Raw genomic sequence first — 22,640 nt, 5'->3', positions numbered from 1 at the left:
CATTCCGTTTTAAATAATAGGATAATTATTAATTTTGTCAAATCGTTGAAGATGCAGTCGTTTTGTGTTAGCGATCATATTCACCAGAGATCTGTTCATGCTTTCAAATTGGGTCAACGTATCCTTCCATTTGAACATGTGTATACTGTATACAAACACACACAGCCTGGCTGCTTCATGTTCAGAGTGGATTTATCAATCCCACAGGGAGACACTGGTGTCATTCAAGAAATTAATTTATCAACAAAATGTATTCTGCTCAGAAACCAGTCAGGGTATAGATTTTTGGTACATGGCTAAGTGAAGGGAAGTCCTTATCAGTTATCACATGTAAATATGCACCTGATTTGTAGCGGTGCAAATGATTGCTTACACGAGTGGATATGATACCTTTAGACCATGCAGCTACTGGGAAGGTAGCACACTGCACTGAACCAAATAAACAAGCACAGAGCGGAAGCATTTGGGCAAACTGGTTACTGGACAAAAAGGAAACGCCGTGAAGTGGCAACAATCCAGCGAGTTTAACACCGAGCTTGAAATCCCAATAACCGGCTAATGGGTAAGCGTATACTGTCAATGCACAAAGCTGGGTAACTAAACTCACTCCATGATTGGACTTCACTTTGCCTTATTTTCTGTGCCAGAATCAATCTAAACATGAAATCAGAGTTTGATTTTGAAATGTATGGTATGTCTTCCAGGGTAGTATATAATTATATATATATATTAGTATATTCTATTTCAAATTCACGCTTGTGCGGAGGTCATTTCATAGGTAAAACCAGATGGTTCACCATGATAGAAAAAAGAGATAGAAAGAAGGACAGTGCGTGCGCGGGTGCATACGTATATATATAATTGTTTACCTTACAACGAAAAACATAACACCCGGTGTGATAGTGCTTTCAAATAACGTGGCAGAACACAAACAAAAGGCGGCGGCGGGGGGGGGGGGGGGGGGGGGGGGGTACATTGCTCATGTTCCGACGCAACTCAAAACTGAAAAGTGTCCTTCCATGATGATCATGTTGCTGATTTGTGTACTAGGCCAAAAAAAAAAAATAGGTGTGGTTACGGTAACATAGCCAAAAAAAATAGGGTAGGAAGGTAGGCAATCACTTCTTTTTTTCAACTTTTTTTCTAATGTGTACAAATTAAACCTACTTGACAGGGAAATAAGTGTGCGACTCGGGCGCTTTCGCTTTCATTGCGTTTTCTGCACTCGTTTTCTTGTGTATTTTTTTTTACAAATGTAATAAAAAGTTATAGGGTCGGCCCCTAAAAATAGGGAAGGTCGGGTTACCGTAACCACACCTATTTTATTTTTAGGCCTTACCAGTGTAAACACGTACTGTATGCAAACGCTACCGTGGGTTTTTGACCCATTCACCACAGGTATAATCGCAGCGTCATGTAAGGTACACCCTCCTCGTACGATCACTCCAGCGTACTTTTCTTCTGAGCACTGAAAGGGGCTGCCGTGTTAGTAGCAGCGTCGCACGACTCAACAAGGTTTCTCTGATTTGTTACAAGATAGACGCGACACCGCCCACTGACCGACGTGACAGTGGGTTTGGGCTGTGGAAAGATGAGCCCGCCTCCTCCCAACTCTTTCACTTGACTCTCTCCTAGATACCACCGGGTGAAAATAGCGACACTGAAAACCCAAGCCCTCGGTAACCCTCGTTTCTACTTCTGTAGCGTGGTTTGAATTTCAGTCTCACCTATTTGAGTTTGTCTTTTTCATGCGCTTAGTTTGTTTGCTCAGTGTCGTCTGATAAAGGAGATACATTCTGCGGTTGATCGAAAGCGGCTGCCAGTGAACGAGTGCAAAAAGCTCTGTGCAAACTCGTGGTTGTTGTCCTCCCCTACCCCCCCCCACACACACACACACACACACACACCTTACACTGTAGGCTACTCCTTTGTAACCACCACCACTACCGTTTTAAATCTGTCCCACACAAATTGTACAGTCGTAGCATTCTTCTTCCAGGAGGCCGACGTCTTACCACCACGCCACTGCGCCCGTCAGTCGTAGCAGTAAACTGTACAATTTTAAAATGTGCTCGTTAAAGCTGTGGTCTATTTATGACTTTCCGGGGCTACGAGGTTGAAAAATTGGAACACAATCATGTACAGATTTCTGTACAGCAAACACTACACGAAACCCCACATATACGGCGTGTATGACCTTGATAGCTTCAGTCAACGCTTGAATTTTGCAGTGGTAACATCCGGTTTGCTCTCGCAGAGCTGAGCATATTTGTCAAGAAGGATCGAGCAGAAAAAATAAACGACTTGGCAGGGATTCGAACTCAAGGCCTCGGGGCCTCGAAATGTCGGGGCCGATGTCTTCACCGCTAGGCCACTTCACCAGTGTTGTCAAAGATAAAAAATTGATAATTTTATATCATTCTACGCTTGAATTACCATTCATGCGTTGCAAAAACGTAAATATTGACATTAAAATTTGCCTTTATTTGCAAACATGTTTTACGGAATCGCAGTACATTTTTACACCGTCATGCTACACGAAATTCGCGCCATGCGAATAGCTGCGATATCTCTATTTACAACATGCAAGAAAATGACAAGAACAGTAATTGAATCTCTCCAAAGCTCTGTGCAGTTGAAACCAGACATCAAAGAAATAGTTATACATGTATTCACTTCTGAACAATGGGCGGATAGAGATATAAATCATGCTGCTTGAAGAATAACATAACATGGATTCATATCAATGTTTTTCCTTCTTTTTCTCAATTGGCGCAGTAGCCTAGTGGTTAGGACATGAGACACGAAGTCTCGAGGTCTCGAGGTCGAGAGTTCGAATCTTCGCCGGGGCGTTATTTTTTCCCCTTGATCTCTCTTGAAGATAAAATATGATCAGTCTTGAGAGAGCAAACCGGATGTTATCCCTGCAAAATTCAAGCGTTGACTGAAGCTCTCAAGGTCATACACGCCGTATAGGTGGGGTTTCGGGTAGCGTTTGCTGTACAGAATTCTGTACATGATTGTATCCCTATTTTTCAACCTCGTAGCCCCGGAAAGTCATAAATAGACCACAGCTTTAAGAATTCAAAATCGTGAATGCAGAAAACCGATGCTTGCGCACTGCACGGCAGTGAAATAAGTTTGCCATGAAAAAAAAATTCCCGCTATGACACTTTCAACCAACCTTTTTTTTTTAAATGCAACATCCTGTACTAGAGCCAGGGTGCAACTGACAATACTGCACAAGGAACTGACATATATCCGAAACAAACTTGTTAGTCTTAACAGTCTGTTAACCATAGCCGCCCCATGCAACCCCCCCCCCCCCCCCCCCACCACCCCCAAATAAATAAACAAATAAATAAATAAACAAAAATATGAAGACGCATGTTACTGGGGGATATTTTAGGGAGGAGATGAGTGGAGTGCACAGACAGTTGTTAATTACTTGTGCGCATGTCAACTTGAAAAGTAACGGAACAGCGTGGTTTACTTACCTTGTAATGTTGAACGATGTCAAAAGTAATCCCATGAGTTAGGTCTTCAGGCAGTAAGTCCAAAGTCGTGTGTGACACAGTCTCCCAGGAATGGTGCCAGAGGTTCCAAGAGCTAGTGCCCTCGGTAAACTCTCCAATTCTGGCATCGAAACTTGTCATGTCCGACTCAGAAGGAATTTCAGCGTTGCTGTTTTCTCGAACAGTGAATGTTCCGCTGTGTTTACTCCAGATGTTTGGTGCTTCTTTTGGCGTACATACCTCACTTTCGAGAGCTTGGCATTGACATAAACGAAGTAGTACGACAACAAACAGAAGCATGGTCCACCTCGAGAACATCGTTCCACTCGCACGCGTACGACAAATCGTCATTCCCAGGGTCGCGTGCGTTGCCGCTTCGCAACTGAAAACTAGCTGCGTCCGAATTCAAAACTTTTCAAAGTTGTCCCCAAAGGTGAAAATTCGTGTCATGCCTGTGCGCAGACGATAGACTGTTTCCTCACTTGTAAGTTACGCAGCCCAGTGAATTACTCGCAGTGTATGTCCCGAAAATCTGAAGATCTGCACTCGTATCACAGAGGGGCTTGGCAGACGACAAACTCAGGGTGCATAATAGTGGCTGTTCTACCAGCTCGCGCGCACCCCTCCGTGGTGTCACCTGTGTCGGACAGTCGCTGCGGGTCAATTATGCCACTTCTGTTGAGCCAGAAACTGTTAATCTGTAGAGGTGGAAGACTAAACCGAGCCCTGGGTTAGAGACGGATATTTTTTCGAGCTTTGTCGAGGAGAAAAACTGTGGTTGTGCTCGTGAACAGAATTCATTTTTTGCTCATGCTAACGTGTGGTAGCCGCTGCGTGTGCAGTCGCTTGGCGACATTTGGAATAAGCGTGGCTTAAACAGAATTGTACAGTACTTGGAAACTAAACAGGACAAGATCTGCTTCGAGTATGTTCCTGCCCGGAAAGCTATTTTTGCAAATACAGGTGAGCGTTTTTTTTATCACATTTATGCACTGAATACAGGTAAGTTGCTGTTTTTGAAATTGGCAATTGCTTGATGGTATACTGATTTCACAAAAGCGTATTGCCCTCGTCTGATGATTAACTATACAAATAGAGAGATATAAGCTCAAAACATAATTCGAAGCCAGAAGACGGTCGAGCTAGTTCTTTTTCATCAGCGTTGAATAGCACGCATGGGGCCTCGCCTTTCAGCTTGAATTAGGCTAAGGGGGCGAGCGAGTGACATGCTAGCAAAGCAGTTCATTGAGGAGTTGGCGAGGGGTATACCAAGCGTACATGCGGACAGACGCTAGGCTAAGGTTACGAACCCACAGAGCGACAGCGTGAAGGTATACAGTTGAACGCCCCTTTCAAGACCAGCGGTTTAAGATTTTTTCCCTTTTAAGACATTACTTTTTTTTAAAGTTTCTGTTCATAGCCTCGATAACTGACCTTAATTTTCAGACCCCCTCCTTTTTCAGACCTGATTTTCTCGTAGTTTTGAAGGTCTTAAATTGGGGTTCCTCGGTATTTTGTGTACGAGAGAAGTCACAGGTAGGCTTGAGCGCTATCGTTCCATTAGAGATAATGTATGTCTCTTTAGGACACTAGAAGATAGTGGGCTTACGAACTGGCACGTAAACTTTGAAATTGCTGAATGATAGTGTGGATATACTCAGCGTACCTGAGATGACCAATGTTCGAATTCCTGAGTAGGGTATTGCTCTTCTTCGGCTTCAAGGCGGGGTATTTAAAATCAATGTGGTTTCGTGCCTCCATTGTAGAGGATTTTTCGGGGAAAGTCTGAGTGAGGGTGGGATAAGGTGGGATGGGTACATAATATGTGTGTGTGTGTGTGTGTGTGTGTGTGTGTGTGTGTGTGTGTGTGTGTGTGTGTCTGTGTCTGTGTCTGTGTGTATGTGTGTGTGTGTGTTTGTATTTGTGTGTGTGTGTCTATGTGTGCGTGTGTGGGTGTGTGAGAGAGAGAGAGAGAGTGTGTGTGTGTGTGGGGGGGGTGAAGGGGGGGGGGGAGGTGTCAGCTAGATCTTCCTATTTCGACCACGACCCTGCGAAGTATTCATCTTGCAACAAGCTCACTAACGCAAAGACACAAATAATTTTTTTCTTTCTTAAAGTCGATCTTGCCGATGACATCAGATTTGTGCACAAAAGCCTGATCTTTTTGTTTTCTTGTTGAATGGGGGTGGAAGCTATTGTTGCATTAAACGGTCGTGACCTGTGCAGTGGGTGCATGCACTATACTTGTTGACGTTCATGTCACAGAGTTGTCACAATGGTAGGACGTTTATGTGAACAAGTCAAATTAAAAAGAAGAAACAAAAGATATAACAAGAAACAAAAAGGTCAAAGGGGGACAGAAGGGCAAAGTATGTGTCTGCACCCATGTCTCATCATCTGTCTGCCAGCCCTTATGTTGATACCAAGTGATTCCACTGTCTTGATTATAGAATATACATGAATGTCTGTGACAATTAATTCAAATTTGAATTCGATTCAAATGTGCTCCAGCAGACGTGAAGGTCTGGTATGTTAGTCTAATGTCTGAAGAAAAACAATGCGAATCTTTTCTAAAGCTCAAACTGTAAAACAGACAAACACACACACACACACACACACACACACACACACACACACACACACACACACACACACACTAACACTAACACTAACACACACACATACACACACACACATACACACACGCACGCACGCACGCACGCAAACGCATACACAACACACACACACACACACTAACACTAACACACACACAAACACACGCACGCATACACAACACACACACACACACACACACACACACACACACACACACACACACACACACACACACACACACACACACACACACACACACAAACACACACATATCCTGCTAACTGTTATGTGAGTATTTCAGCTTGTCGGACGCTCGTGGTTTTATGTTATGTCAGACCGATGACAGGTTTTATGTTCATTTCAAAACAGTTCACGTGTAAGGGCGTTAAAGCTGTTCAGTTTATGTCAACAGGCATGTCACGATAGTTTTCTCGGTGTTTTATTGTCAAACACTTTTAGAGATGTTATCCAGTGCAATGCACTGTATATCTGATGACGCAGAGATTCTTGCCGGATTAGCATTGTTACATGCATGCGAGCAAAAGTACATCTGAAGCCATTTTTCATGTGCAGTTTTCTTCTTCTATCTTCCTTTTTCCAAACCTGTGTCTTTACAAGTACGAATATTGCTTTTTTTACAAAACCCGATTATTCTGTCACGCCAACTGGTGAAATCCAATTATAACATTACTAGATGAATACCCGCTTCGCCGGGTACGGCTTCGCCGGGAAGAAGTCGAGCCGAATACCCGGCTGCGCTGGGGACCCGGCTTTGCCGGGTGTATGCCGGCCTCGCCGGCGCACCGCACGAAGGAAGGGAGATAAACGCGCAAAACACTGGAGAAGAGTAATACCCGGCTTCGCCGGGACAGTGACCTTCTAAAAATAGTATAACGGGAATATGGATTGAGCGTTGTCGACAGTGACCTTCTAAAAATAGAAACGGGAATATGGATTGACGCCACACGAAGGAAGGGAGATAAACGCTGAAAACACTGGAGAAGATTAGGAAGAGTTACTGGGAATGGATCCAGAGAAAAACCAAAATCGGTTCAGCGCTGCGCTCGAGAGCACGTGTTGAAATATCTCATCGACCAGGTTGTGTCCGGGGTGTACCTGAAGATGGCCACCAAATTTGAAAGAGATCCATCGAGAACTTTGGCCGTGGATCGCGGACACACACACACACACACACACACACACACAGACACAAGTCGTATATATATATATATATATATATATAGATGTTTCAAAGGGGGAAACTTCAGTGCAGTGTCAATGGAAATATCTAACATTGCACTATATGATGTAGTGCTCTTTCATAGACATAAGTTTACCCAACATTGTTTGTTGTTGTTGTTGATAGGAACTTCATTTTATGAGCATATACACACGCTTGTTATTGGTGAGCTTTGTTAGTTCCATTCTATGCAAACAGTACTTTGCTTGCTTTTGCTAACGAATTTACTCACCATACGCTCTAGTACCTATGCGCTTTCAAGGATTTTGAACTTCTACCGAAATATCGCAGTTTTTGAGCAACGCTAATGCCTGGGAAGAATGAGTTTGTTATGTTGTTCACTATCTTTACGATTTTGACAAAAAGTGTCGACGTTTTGCCGATCCCTGCAGTGCCGATGCGGCAGAACAACACCCTAACGCTGCACTAACAAGAAATTCCTCCGATAGGAACTACACCCCCGTCAAAGGGAAATAACCTTCTCAGTTGGTGGCAGTGAGAATGGTTATTTCCCTTTGACCAACGGGGGTGTCCGTCTATACCAGGCCTTGTATAATTTTAATCCACCAATAACTCCCTAACCGTGTGTTTGACTGGTCCCAATTTTTGTAAGGACCGTCTCAGGAATGTATAGAACCTGTTCACCAAGTTTGGTGACGATCGGTCCGTTCATTCTTGAGATCTACTTGCGAACACAAACACATCGAGTGAAACCTATACACACCCCTATACCGGGGGTGTAATAACAACATTATTGAACACTGACACTCGGCGTTCGCTCGGTTGTTTTGGGACTTGATTTTCGAGGCGCGTGATTTCAGCTCGATCCCAATTCACAACAGCGGTGTGTATGTCAGAGTTGACACAAGGGGAAGAGAAAGTCGTGTGACCTGACCAGGGGTAAGCCGGGAAATCCTGTTTGGTGCTGTCAGCTTCATTACCTCTGGTGCGGCTTAGGCTGACTTGAGACTCCAGAGTGCCAGTTAGTCGTCAGACGTTTGTGTTGGGCAGATTTTGGTTTCTTGTCGGCCTAGCCTTCGACTTGGTTGAGACGGAACGAGCTTCGTTTCACAGAATTGTTTTCCTGAGGAGACTTTCCAACCACCCCTCCCCCCTTTCCTTTGCCATAGTAGTTCGACGACCAGGGCTTAGATGCACGAAGCAAAAGTGGGTGCCACCCAAAGGGGTTAGAATGATAGGAACAAACCGCGGGGTGTGATTGGTTGAAACCACAACACATCTCAACTTCAACCAATCCGACACTGCGGCTAACTCTTATCCGGTTGGTAACTTTCATGCACGTGCACCTGCAGAAAACGTCGGCTTTCGTATGTTGAGAGTATCAGTGCAACTACCATTCTTGTCGTGTCGGCTCACCATGTTGACACGTGCACATTTGGAAACATCTCTTTTAAAATGACAGTTTGACAAAAGCTCCATCCCCGCCCAATATCCAGAAATAAATGCCAAAGCTCAACACAAAATCTAAAACGTAGATAGCCTGCTAACGTTCCAAATCCTAAAATCAAAACATTAATATGGTTAGTTTCTGGATTGTTTCGTCCTTGGCAAGAGGAACACTGATTCACTAGAACTCCGATCTAAACTGTTTGAAATTGGACATACATGATACACAACAAACTTACTGACGAGGAAATTTAAAAGGTGGAACATTTAGCTTCCATTGTTGTCCCTTCAAAGACGCCAAGAAGCAAAATGACAAGGTCGCGTGTAAAATAACACGCCTCTAAACAGCTAGTAACATAATTTAAGTCAATGTTTATCTCTTTCATTGCTACAAAACGAAGCCTGTGCAGTCTGATACAATGAAATACAGCGAGGAAGGACGAGTTTAGGGACGACTATTGCCTAGTCAGTCAGCGATGCGTTTTAATGGCTGACATTAATTACACTCAATGCTGAATGAACACCTGTAAATTGTAAACTATTACAGGCACACTTACCCACGAAAGAAAGACAAGTCCTTGAAAGCTGTGGCTATTTATCACTCAACGTTTATCTGTCACATTACCTGCAGCCTAAACTATGCACCTGCACAAAAGCACGCACGCTCTGTGACAACCAAACGTGTGCCACAAAGTAACACAATTCTGCTTGACTGGTGAAGCCCCGTAAATGCTCAGAGCTAACTTTACATGGAGTTGTGGGCTTTAGGTCTTGGCTTTTTGTCCTTGTTGTCAAATGTTGGAGAGGAGAAAAAGAAGAAGGTGGAGGTTCTAAAGTCAAACCAACTGAAGGGAAACACCTAGTTCTGCTAAGCCCGGCTGTTGAAGTATCCAACAGGTTGTCTGTGTCAGATAAATGCTGAGTGCAAGGCATTTACAGATGAATGTCACCGGTGACAATTCACGAAATGAATTCAGCCAATCAGTTCAAGTTAGCACAGCCAGACCTATTTGTTGTTGCTGTTGCTGTTGTTGTTGTTGTTGTTGTTGTTGTTGTTGTTGTTTTTGCTACTGCTGCTGATATTGCTCCTTCTGTTGTTGCTGCTGTATGTGTCCAAGGGAAATTATTTCCTTATCGGCGTGAACGGACCTGTGGTGGTTTGCAAGATGACCTGTATGGGGAGAAAGGTATCTTTATGTGTATGTGTACGTTTTAACGCCATTCAAAATGGGGCCTTGATAGTGCGTGGCTATTTGTAAATCTAGGTAAATTATCTGTGTAATTACCGGCAGCGTAGAGCTTGCACCTGCACTGTCCTGCAGACCTCTAGGTCGTCTACGTTGTGCCTGCATGCTTTTGTTTGTTTGTTTTCTTAACGCCCAGCCGACCACGAAGGGCCATATCAGGGCGGTGTTGCTTTGACATTTAACGTGCGCCACACACAAAACAGAAGTCGCAGCACAGGCTAGGCTTCATGTCTCAGCCAGTCACATTATTCTGACACCGGACCAACCAGTCCTAGCACTAACCCCATAATGCCAGACGCCAGGCGGAGCAGCCACTAGATTGCCAATTTTAAAGTCTTAGGTATGACCCGGCCGGGGTTCGAACCCACGACCTCCCGCTCACGGGGCGGACGCCTTACCACTAGGCCACCGTGCCGGTGCCTACATGCTGTAATCGATCCAACTGCATAATATATAGTATGGGTTATTCTCCAGAGCTGTGTACCAGTGGAAACCATGTTGCGAAGGTGATATTTCTTTACTTAACTGAGACATTGTAATCACAAGAATTGATTTTATTAATACATACTGGTTCCAGATACATCCTGCAGAGAAAGAATCAGAAATACTTGCACATTTTGTTGTTTGTCTACGTTCAGTAAATTGCAAGGGTTTCAAAGTACATCACTTTTGTTACATGTATGGAAACCAAAGGTTGTGAGTGACATACTAACAATTAAAACAAAAAATATTAAAAATATACACTATTTTTTTTTGTTGTTGCACGTCTGTTTCATCATCTAATTTGAGTATTACCGGAAAAAGTAAAGAGAATACACTGTAGTTGCCATTTAGTATGCGTTATGATCATTAAAAGAAAGGGAAATGCATGTCACAAAATGGTACACAGCTCTGGAGATTAAAAAATATATCAAATCAATAGGTGTTGCACAGCATTGCATGACAACAGTCCATGTAAATGGTGCCCAAACGGCGGCTGTTGAATGGAAATTACTCTCCAGATGAAATCTTTCTTTAAAGTAAAAGTCAATTACAGTATTGCGTTACAAGTCAAATAAGCATGCTACCATGATGGAAGTTTTCCAGTGTTTATGGATTTGTATTGCATTTATTTGTGTCTGTACATGAGGCAAAGAAGAGACGTCGCGTTTAAGCTATATGATTGTGAATCCTGTTTTCAACCAGTTTCGAATCATGTTTCTCAGACTCAATTTCTGTCAAATATAGTGCAATGATGGCAGTGGGTAGTGATCTTTTAATCAACAACATTAAAGTGAAATATAATGATTTAAGGCTAGGCCTCTTCTTACAATCTAGAGAGAGAGAGAGAGATTCGGACTCAGAACTTTATGACAAAAGGATAAACTGAGGTTTTAGGCAAAGCCTATTCTTCCAACCTGTCCTTTATACAACACATAAAGAGAGAGAGAGAGAGAGAGAGAGAGAGAGAGAGAGAGAGAGAGAGAGAGAGAGAGAGAGAGAGAGAGAGAGAGAGAGAGAGAGCGAGCTAGGGAAATAGAGAGCGAGAGAGCGAGAGAGAGAGAGAGAGAGAGGGGGAGAGAGAGAGAGAGAGACTGGAAGGGGGAGAGAGAGAGACTGGACCCCTGCCACAGTTTTAGCCATGCAGAGGGGTGACACTTTGCCAACAGTCCCTCCATTGTTGGGAGGGTGAAGGGGGGGAATTCATAGCTACGTTGCCGTCTGCTTGTGCAAATGAAATTCAGCGGTGGCAAGTTTGTCGACTTGCTTTGGCTTCTATTGTGGAGTGGGACTGGCTTCTGTTGTTGCATTTTTATAAGGGCTGGCCCCTCCTGTTCTGCTCGGTCGCTATCCTGTTGTACGACCAGGCTCGTTCACACACGCGCAATTGGCAAATTCAACACTACAAACTTGGCTTTGAACTGCAGGTCTCTCCGTGGGTTGAATACAACTTTGTTAACGTTCTTACTAAGCTGAATAAGGTGGACCCCCCCCCTTTTTAAGATATATTAATTTTTTAGATTCTCTGTTCATAATGTATATTGACCATCAGTTTGGGACTCTCCCGTTTAACACCTCATTTCCTCAGTTTTGTTTGTTTGTGTGTTTGTTTGTTTGCTTGTTTGTTTGTTTGTTTGCTTAACGCCCCGCCGACCACGAAGAGCCATATCAGGGCGGTGCTGCTTTGACATTTAACGTGCGCCACACACAAGACAGAAGTCGCAGCACAGGCTTCATGTCTCACCCAGTCACATTATTCTGACACTGAACCAACCAGTCCTAGCACTAACCCCATAATGCCAGACGCCAGGCGGAGCAGCCACTAGATTGCCAATTTTAAAGTCTTAGGTATGACCCGGCCGGGGTTCGAACCCACGACCTTCTTTGTTTCGGTCGTACTAGGGGGTTCCGTTGTTTTTTCTGTACATTCCCTTATTTTGCCGGAGAGGCAAGGATGCGGAAGAGAAATGAGACAAAGGGTTAGCTGACGAGGGGCGGAGGTCGGGGTGTTTGCTTTATGCCTCGGTCTCACATCTACGAATGTCACCCGACTTTAGGTAGTCGGCTGGAAGTCGGAAGAGGTCGGAGAGTTCGTGAGAATTAGCAATTTTGTTTTTGAAAAGTCGGATAGTTCGGAAGGCCCTTCAGACTGTTTTGAAATTTTCAAAACAGTCGGAAGAGCCTCCCGACTCAGACGAATAGAAATTTGTCGGGTGGTTGTCGTAAGCGTGTCGGTTTAGTCGTAAGGCGATTCTGATTAGTCGTAACGGTAGTCGGAAGACTCGTAAGGGTGGTCGGATTTGTCGGTAGCATAGTTTCGTTCGGATTAGTCGTAAGGGCAGTCTGATTTGTCGTTAGGACAGTCGTTAGCTAGTCGGTTTAGTCGTTACACTGGTCGTGAGAGTCGGCTATTGTTCGGAAGTTTTTCAGCCGGGCCTGTCGTAACTGCAGTCGGAATTGTCGTTACTGCAGTCGGAAGTGTCTGGACACATGTCGGATTTGTCGGCCCTAAAGTCGGGTGGTTGTCGTCTGCTTGTCGGCTACATGGTCGGATCAGTCGTAAGGACAGGTCGGGAGTGAAATTTGGAGCCAAATTTGCATCCGACACTTCCGACCTAGCCGACTTAACTATCCCCGACACTTCCGAAAAATCGTATATGTGAGACCGAGGCATTAGGGAACAGAGAGAGGTTCTGTGACAATTTTGTGTTTTGCAACTTTTAAGACTATTGTCCCCAGTTCTAGCTGAATCAGAGGGTTTGTTTGTATGTGTTTTAATTTAACTTCTTTCACGGAGTGTACTAGCGCTTAAATATATGTTCACGCTTAACCAGCATGTATGAACCCTGTCAGTGTTTAGAAAGAGGCGGGACCTTCACACTTTCACTTTTGACTTTTGACTTTTGATATTTTCAACACCACCACCAACCAACGACAGAGAAAACGGAGGAGGGTTTAGCGAGGGTTTTCGAAGGCATCTACGTTGTTTGCACTTCGAATTTCAGCGAACACTTTGTGAGACCGAGTGTCCTTTTAACGCACTGTCGGACGTGCTATGTGCTATGGGGCTACTGTTCTTTCTCCGCATGGTGCGGAAGGCGAAGAATTTATCTCCCTTTGCAGGGAATTTGCCTCCCTTTACAGAGAGGTTCTGTCCCTTTGGTGTTACAATTTTGTCTGGGTTTTGACCCTACACATCTGCTGTGCGATCTTGTTAGTGTTGAAACACACTTGTAGTACAGTGTTTTTAAGACCACCACCCCCCCCCCCCCCCAATTCACAATTCAAGACTTCTCCCTTGTTAAGATCTTGATTTTGTTACTATTTCTGTTCATTGCAACTGTAAATTTACCCCCATTTTAAGACTTCCTACTTTTTAAGACCTGACTATCTCAGATTGGGGGGGGGGGAGAGGGGAGGGGAGGCTTACTGTACAGTGGTCGCCTTAACCAGCACTTTTTAGTATCTTATCTGTTATTTTTTCGAAAATACTGGGGAAAAATTGTCAACCGGCTTGCCATACGTTTTTGTTGTACTTGACTAGCTGTTTTTCCTTATCAAAGAACAGATTTCGTCGGCAAGATTCTTAAACGTCTTGTGTATGTGTGTACTAAAATTACACAGTCCGCTAACATATGAGACCCTCCACCACGGAATGAGTCTCATGTCACCTCGCGCGGTTCTGCGCTAGGCTTAATATAAGTCTGGGGGATGTCTGGTAACAGTGTGAGGGTCACTTTAGTCACAGGCTTGTAACGCGAAAAGTTTTCGCTCTTTTCTAAAACGGTTTTCACCACTGGATAGAGCATAAAACTCTTTCGGAATATGTAAAAATATGAAAATCATGCAAAGGTGACATGCGACTCATTCCGTGGTGGAGGGTCACATGTGTCCCAATTCGATACAGCAGACTATAGTTACCATTTCACTGCATATGCTGATTGTTGTGTCGTGGTGCAAAACAAAGTTTTTGTTTGAATTTGAGCTATTTGACTTTCTTTGAAAACTTCTTTTAGTGCCCGGGCGATCGTCAATTTTGGTGTAAACAAGGTTTTATTCAATTAAACATGATACAATAATTAAACGAGAAACAACAGAGAAACGAACTCAAACGAATGCTTATATTAATTACCTGCCCTACGCAGCGTCGATTTTGAACCGGAATTTCTTCCAGTTTCAAAACTTGTCTGAAGAATATGTTTTGTACCAGCATAAATCTAAAACGTTGCAACAGCAAATTGCTTCAGATCGTTGTTGGCCTTTCAAGGACAATAATCCTTTATCAAGTTTCACCACAGTGAAATTCTTTCGCTCCTTTCATTTTCAATCAGCTACACTGTGCGTCGATCCGCTTAAACACTAAAGGAAAATGACTACGAAAAGATAGACGAACATTCAGGAAAGGGTAAATGTAAAGCTATGGGAAAATGAATGGGAAAATGATATAACAGTGAACACGTATCGAAAAACGAATCATGAATGTTGTGCACGAGTTGAGTAAAAGATGACGCTCGTTATACAACGTGACACTCAAACTGCATTCTTACGCTTTTGTCGGCTCGATCATCATTATTGCCCTCATTAGCTTTTATCAGACATGCATTAAACATCAGAGCCGACAGATCAGATTTATGTCCAAACGATTTTAAAACTCTCAAAGACTGACTGGCTCCAGCGTAAGAGGGTCCTCGCGAGAGGAGAGGAATATAAAAGCCAATTTTTCAGTCGGCCAACGAGATAATCATCTTGACTGCCTCCTTCATGAAGAATATGAAGAAAAGAATGCTGAATGATGGCAAGGATTTCGTCTTTAATGACCCAGGACATTGCTGCTCAGTCAAGCGTGGAATATTCCTCCCTTTATGCTTCGGTCGTTCCCGAAGAAATGTGTCCAGGCATAGCGGGCTTTTGTATTTGCGCAAAGCTTAGTCGCAAGTTTGTAAGGATGGTTCTTTAGAACGAAGTGAGGACTCGCGCTATGAATAGAGGAGGGCACTTTTTCTTGTATGACAACATGTTATTATACACCGGCGCGCCTGTATGCGTGAGTGAATACATAGATGTATGCATGCATGGTCCCGCTTTTGAAAAAAAGATAAGGGGTGGGAAGGGGGGGGAGGGGGTGGTTGCGGAGAGGATGAATAGCAGTGAATGGTGACATTGTGAAGCGGGAGAGCGAACGACAGACAAACTGAAAAGATAGGTATTCGCTACGGGTGAGTGATTGTGTTTACCTCCTGCTCCGTCAGTGTAGCGAGACCCCCCTCCCCCCCCCCCCCCCCCCCCGAGTCATGGCTACAGATGATGGAGGGGAAGTGGTTTTTTTCCAACACGTGTCGCAGAATAGATCTGTTTCATTGTCCCCGGTCTTTGCTGTGAAAACTGTGACTGGTTTGGAAGAATTGGCCAGGGACTTTCCCACGCTACAGCATCTCATTTGTACGGTCTTGATTTGTATGATTATCACGTTGCCTTGACGTTAGCGGGGGATAATGTTATCTATCTGCGTTATTAGCATGTTGACGTTTTCTTTTCAGTCAAAGCGTACACGTTGCAGTCTTGGCCGATTCAGGCTGAAGTGTTTGACGGATGTGGTTTTTTTTTCTTTCTTTCTTTCTTTCTTTCTTTCTTCTTTCTTTCTTTCTTTCTTTCTTTCTTTCTGTTTCAAAAAAGTAACCTTCTGAGTTGGTTGGTTGGTTGGCTTGCTATTTATATAGGAGACAATGTCCTCAGAAGCCGGGAATCCTAACTTTTGTTTTATTTGATCGTTTGTACTTGAAATCAAAATGTGTGGAAAATGTGTCAGCTTTAAAGCTTCAAAACTTGACTGTCTTTCCTGAGCAAACGATGTTTGTCTCGCCAGCCCAGAGCTGTACTGGCTTTCGTGAGCAAACGATGTTTGTCTCGCCAGCACAGAGCTGTACTGTCTTTCCTGAGCAAACGATCTTTGTCTCGCCAGCACAGAGCTGTACTGTCTTTCCTGAGCAAACGATCTTTGTCTCGCCAGCCCAGAGCTGTACTGGTTTTCCTGAGCAAACGATGTTTGTCTCGCCAGCCCAGAGCTGTACTGGCTTTCCTGAGCAAACGATCTTTGTCTCGCCAGCCCAGAGCTGTACTGGCTTTCCTGAGCAAACGATCTTTGTCTCGCCAGCACAGAGCTGTACTGGCTTTCCTGAGCAAACGATCTTTGTCTCGCCAGCCCAGAGCTGTACTGTCTTTCCTGAGCAAACGATGTTTGTCTCGCCAGCACAGAGCTGTACTGTCTTTCCTGAGCAAACGATCTTTGTCTCGCCAGCACAGAGCTGTACTGTCTTTCCTGAGCAAACGATCTTTGTCTCGCTAGCCCAGAGCTGTACTGGCTTTCGTGAGCAAACGATCTTTGTCTCGCCAGCCCAGAGCTGTACTGGCTTTCCTGAGCGAACGATCTTTGTCTCGCCAGCCCAGAGCTGTACTGGCTTTCCTGAGCGAACGATCATTGTCTCGCTAGCCCAGAGCTGTACTGTCTTTCCTGAGCAAACGATCTTTGTCTCGCCAACACAGAGCTGTACTGTCTTTCCTGAGCAAACGATCTTTGTCTCGCCAGCACAGAGCTGTACTGGCTTTCCTGAGCAAACGATCTTTGTCTTGCCAGCACAGAGCTGTACTGTCTTTCCTGAGCAAACGATCTTTGTCTCGCCAACACAGAGCTGTACTGTCTTTCCTGAGCAAACGATCTTTGTCTTGCCAGGAGCAAACGATCTTTGTCTGGCCAGCACAGAGCTGTACTGTCTTTCCTGAGCAAACGATCTTTGTCTCGCCAGCACAGAGCTGTACTGTCTTTTACTTGGAATAAGAGCATCCTACAACTTAAACCAATGTCACAACTCAACAGTCTAGCTGCTTCTAGTGCAGAGTTTGTGTGTTTGTGTGTTTGTTTGTTTGCTTAACGCCCAGCCAATGGCGCAGGGCGCACAAGTAAATGAAACCCTGACGGTGAACTCGATCATGTACACGGCACTGAATGTACCTCTAGGTATCAGGGCCAACTGCATAACAAATGTCTCACGTGGTAACTTTAAACGACGAACAGGAAACATTCTCACCGTCACACCTAATCGCAACAAAACACGATGCATATCTATGCCTGTATATCCGTATCCGTCCGTATGTTAGGGGTTTGATACACGAGACAGCACAATTGCGTCCAACTAGCCAAACGTACACAGCCATCATTCGCCACAGTTGCATGCGACCATCTCTAGGTGTGCTGCTTTACCGTTATATATAGAGGATCCGCACACCTACCCTGAACTGTCTGGCAAGGATGCTTCTAAGATTTAATTTTTCGGAAAATTTGCCGAAATGGCACTAACGGGTTCGTCAGTTTCGGCGTCATCTTTTTCCCATTGTGAAAAAGTTTGGCCTGCCAGAGACTTGAAATAATGATCGGTCTTTCGTCGACGTCAGACGACAGCACTGGGCAAGACGGTTTTTTTTAACGATAGTATCAAAATATTATCAAAATATAATATATATTTTATTTCCTCATACAGCAAAGTTGAACGGTGTAGCAAGGACATAACCTGCTAGTGTGAGGCGCAAACAAACATGAAAGACTTCGTGAACTTTTGGGAGGACTTGGAGCCTCATAAAACTGATATCAAGAAACATCTGCGTTCTTCAACGTGTCAGGTTTCTTATGCCCACGTATATCATAACATGTTCTCGAGGCAGGATGTATTCACACAACATGTGAGGCAAACTAGCGCGTGTGTTTCCCGAGAGTTTCGTTCTACGGTATTTAATGATTAAGAATGTCATTGTAACTGGCCGGGTGGATGTTATCATAAATTGTTTGTTTATTTGTTTGTTTTTGTTTGCGCGCGCGCGTATTTGCGTGTTAGCTTGTGTGTGTGTGTGTGTGTGTGTGTGTGTGTGTGTGTGTGTGTGTGTGTGTGTGTGTGTGTGTGTGTGTGTGTGTGTGTGTGTGTGTGTGTGCGTGTGCTTGTTCATTTTTGCAACAACTCAAAAGTTGTGGACAATACTACTATTTGCCAACACATGTTCAGTGACCCCCCCCCCCCCCCCCCTTAAGTACGAGCCAATTCATTTAAGGGCTTGTTTTCTCGTACAATTCCTATTCGTCATGTCAGAAAAGGCGGGTAACAGGTAATGTTAAGAACGGGCGTAATAAGCCTACCGCTAGGCTGTACATGTGTTGGTATCGTGTGTTTTTAATCATCCGTCCACCACTTGAGGAGAAAGTTATAAAGCCAAAAAAAAAAAAAGGTCTGTTTACGGTAACATAGGCCCAAAAAATAGGGTCGGTAGGTCGGCATTGTTTTTTTTTTTTTTTGTTTTTTTTTCCCAAAAACCATATTTTTACGTTATTTTGCCAAAAAAAACGAGATTTTTTTCTTTTTTTCCCCAAATGCCAAAAAAAAGTCTAGGGTCGCGCGAAAAAACTAGGGTCGGTCGGGTTACCGTAAACAGACCTATTTTTTTTTTTGGCCTAAAGAGTCCACGAAGAATGGAGTCAACACATAAATTAGCTACGCCACACCTATGAAACCTTCTTTTTTTTCTGTTTAATATCCTTTTTGCACCACTCCTAATAACCTTTGTCTTTTATCATCTCATTTGATGGGGCATACTTTACATATAATGTAACCGCCATGTTGGTCGAGCTTTTGTTTTCTGTTAGGAAGAATAGAAGGCGTTGTTCGTCTAGGAGAATAATTTTAATCTTACCCAGACGGTCTTATTGCAGACATAAAATTGTAATCCTGAAAGTGCGTCTGTACCTGGTGCAGTCATGCACTTGCGGTATTATATTAACGCAAAACGTGGTGTTACGGCCGCATTGCGAGTGCAAACACACACACATATACACACACACACACACACACACACACACACACACACACACACACACACACACATATACACACACACACACACACACACACACACACACACGGAGGAGGAGGAGGAGGAGGGGGGGTTGTGAAAATCAGCCTGAAATATCTTAAAAGCTTAATTATTTCAACGCTAGGCAAAAGAGGCTTCGAATGACATGCATATTAAGCGGTACCCACCCTCCCCCGCAAAACATAAGCTCTTATATTCTTTCATTAATTCTATATTCATATAATGAGTTTTTAGTAGTAGTTGTAATAGTAGATTAGTCCCTCTTTAGGGCGAGGGCCAGATGCAAAAAAAGGCATACCTATGCTTATTCTTTTACCCTAAAAAAAATAAAGAAATGTCATTGTCTTTTTCATTGTCATTGTCATTGTCATTGTCATTGTCATTAGTGTGTAAGCCATGCAGCAAAGCGAACCCAATACATCACTATCGCCGTAACGTTCATCATCATTCAGCACTCCATCAGTCGCAGTCATCTCAGGACTGACAGACAGTAATGAGTGTGATGTTAACAGCGGCTTTACGAAGTTTGCCACGAGCGAAGTCCTTAGTCCTCATATATTTAGCTCTTCTGGCGTCTGAACTTACGCCCTTGCCTTTCTGGGTAATTTGTCTCTGTCGTATTCCTTTTCCTTTTTGTTGACCTTTGTTTGTGTAGTTATGTATACCTGTATGTGTATGCTGTTGTGTGGGTTTGTTACCCTTTGGTTTAAACTGTTTTATTTAACGTTTGTGCATTATTTACAAAAAACGCATATTGAGTAAACAACAACAAGCATAATGCTTATAGTGGTGTTCACTATTTCTAGAAAATTACATATAATATAAATGGCGGCTATTGTACAGTTTAAATGAAAAGCTTGCAAACATGAAAAGAAAATTGAATGAAAATTGTACATCAAAACAAAAATCCGTTTGGGAATACATAATATAATATTTATGGTGTTTACGAGTAAGAGATAGGGAGGGAGAGAGGGAGGGAGGGAGGGGGAGAGAGGGGGAGAGTGAGAGAGAGAGAGAGAAAGAGAGAGAGAGAGAGAGAGAGAGAGAGAGAGAGAGAGAGAGAGAGAGAGAAAGAGAGAGAGAGAGAGACGAGTAGACGTGTCGATTTTGCTTTCACTTTACATGTTTATCTGTTACCCTTTGCTAGAGAAGGATGCGTGATGGTGGGGAGGGGTGGACCCGGTGTAGGATCTGAAGTAGTCCCCCGGGGGACCAATTCGTGGCAAAAACTGCTCTATAATGGTCCCCCCTTAGACATCCAGCCTCGTTTTTCTTGTTACAATGTTAGTAATGTTACCAGCAATTTTAGAGAAAAGAAAGGAAAGAATCAGAGACTGGTTTCATTTCTTCTTATCAGTATTTATTTATTATTCATTTTATTTCATGTGATTTTTCTTTTGAACGGCATTATAAATCAGATCTATTTTATTTTCTGCAAAATATAGTCAAACAAAGAGATTGCTGTCTGTGCACTACATAATACCGGACGAAGATATAGATTGAAAATGGCTTGAATGCCTAAGAAAAACGAGGCTGGATGTCTAAGGGGGGACCATTATAGAGCAGTTTTTGCCACGAATTGGTCCCCCGGGGGACTACTTCAGAGGGGGGACCGGACCGGATCCTACACCGGGTAAGGGGCGTGCATTCATTGTGTGGCCTAGATGTCTTTGTCTGTAAACATTGCTCACTGTTTGAATTTGAAAATGTCTAAATGTGTAAATGTTACAGAACTAAACTTGTAAAAGCAAGGTTTTGTTCTTGTACATTGTGGATTGGAGATATATGCTTCATATCGGCGTGTTATACATGTTAAACAGCAGTGTCATATGCCACTTTTTTAACTACTGAGTCCATGTCTTTAATATCATGTTGTACGCAAGTCAGTTATTTTAAAAATAATTTCACATTTATATTCGAGAAATGAGAAAAGTAAGGATATTTCAAAATAACTTGATTCGTCCGCCATCGTGTTTTATTCTGCTTTGTTAAACTATAAGGATCCGATCATATATCCTACGCTTGACTAAGGTATATGTATAATATCTCATTCGTACAGTACATATATAATAACATTTGAAAAGAGAATATGAAACACATAAGGCAGAGCGCTGTTCAAAGAACATTTCAATTGAAATGAACTATATATTGCTTAGAGTGAGGCTATACATTTCAATTGAAATGAACTATATATTGCTTAGAGTGAGGCTATACATTTCAACGGGAAAGGTGTATCTTTGTGAGTGTTATAATCCGTACTTAATCCTTCAAGTCGTGGGATACTTTTTCCCCGGTTTACCATCGCACAAAAGTCACGACAGTAATTCGGCCCTTGATAATCTGAGACTGACGCATGGCGGGTAAAACTGATGTCAGCGCTGCAACAAAGTGTCGTCTGCTCATTCTTTACTGTCTCAACTGTCGTCTGCTCGTGTCCCCATTGTCACAGGGAAGGCGTGTCTGTGTACGACATTGGACTGATTGGGTTTCTCTCTGTGTGACTGTCTGTGTGACGATTTGTCTGTCTCTCTGTCTCTGTTTGTCAGTCTGTCACACACACGCGTGATACACACGCGCACGCGCACCCACGCGCTCGCACGCACGCATGCACGCACGCACTCACGCAAACACACACACACACAGACAACACACACACACACACACACACACAGAGAGAGACAACACACACACATACGCACGCACGCACGCACCCACACACACACACACAATTCTGTCTGTCCGTCCGGGTTTTTTGTCTGTCTTTCTGTGTGTTTGCTTGTCTGCCTGTCTGTCTGTCCGTCCGCCCGTCCATATGTCTTGTAAGTGAGGTCCTCAATTAACACACACACACACACACACACACACACACACACACACTATCACACACACACACTATCACACACACACACTATCACACACACACACACTATCACACACACACACACTCACACACACACACTATCACACATACACACACACACTATCACACACACACACTATCACACACACACACACACACTATCACACACACACATACACTATCACACACACACACTATCACACACACACACACACACGCACACACACACACACACACACTATCGCACACACTCACACACACACACACACAAACACACACGCACACACTCACTCACACATACACACACACACACACACACACACACACACACACACACACACACACACACACACACACACACACAC

At 43.6% G+C, this 22,640-nt stretch overlaps 2 protein-coding genes, 1 long non-coding RNA gene and 1 other non-coding gene across 6 annotated transcripts in view; 2 read left to right on the top strand and 2 right to left on the bottom strand.

The window, feature by feature from the left end:
- LOC138945638 (uncharacterized) overlaps positions 1 to 4,009 on the bottom strand; it is a 120,170-nt gene extending 116,161 nt beyond the window's left edge. The window contains exon 1 of the mRNA XM_070317113.1: positions 3,498 to 4,009. Within this exon, the coding sequence (XP_070173214.1) occupies positions 3,498 to 3,866 (369 nt within the window). The 5' untranslated portion in view covers positions 3,867 to 4,009. The remainder of the gene's footprint in view (positions 1 to 3,497) is intronic.
- The window catches only part of LOC138945639 (uncharacterized), a 137,122-nt gene that overhangs the window by 10,956 nt on the left and 103,526 nt on the right, over positions 1 to 22,640 (top strand). The window lies entirely within an intron of this gene.
- LOC138945633 (uncharacterized) overlaps positions 1 to 22,640 on the top strand; it is a 152,020-nt gene that overhangs the window by 73,812 nt on the left and 55,568 nt on the right. The window contains exon 1 of one of the 3 annotated variants that reach the window (XM_070317105.1): positions 4,154 to 4,478. The exons of 1 other annotated variant lie outside the window; for it this stretch is intronic. The gene's annotated coding sequence lies outside the window, so the exon portion shown is untranslated. Of the gene's footprint in view, positions 1 to 4,153; positions 4,479 to 22,640 lie in introns of those variants that run through there. One more of the 3 variants, XM_070317107.1, reaches the window with a different exon arrangement.
- On the bottom strand, positions 10,369 to 10,440 carry Trnat-cgu (transfer RNA threonine (anticodon CGU)). The gene has a single exon. It is a non-coding gene; the product is annotated as a tRNA-Thr (tRNA).

Source organism: Littorina saxatilis, linkage group LG13, assembly GCF_037325665.1.
Source record: "Littorina saxatilis isolate snail1 linkage group LG13, US_GU_Lsax_2.0, whole genome shotgun sequence".
Classification (NCBI taxonomy): Eukaryota; Metazoa; Mollusca; class Gastropoda; order Littorinimorpha; family Littorinidae; genus Littorina; species Littorina saxatilis.
This window is presented reverse-complemented; position numbering and strand designations above follow the sequence as displayed.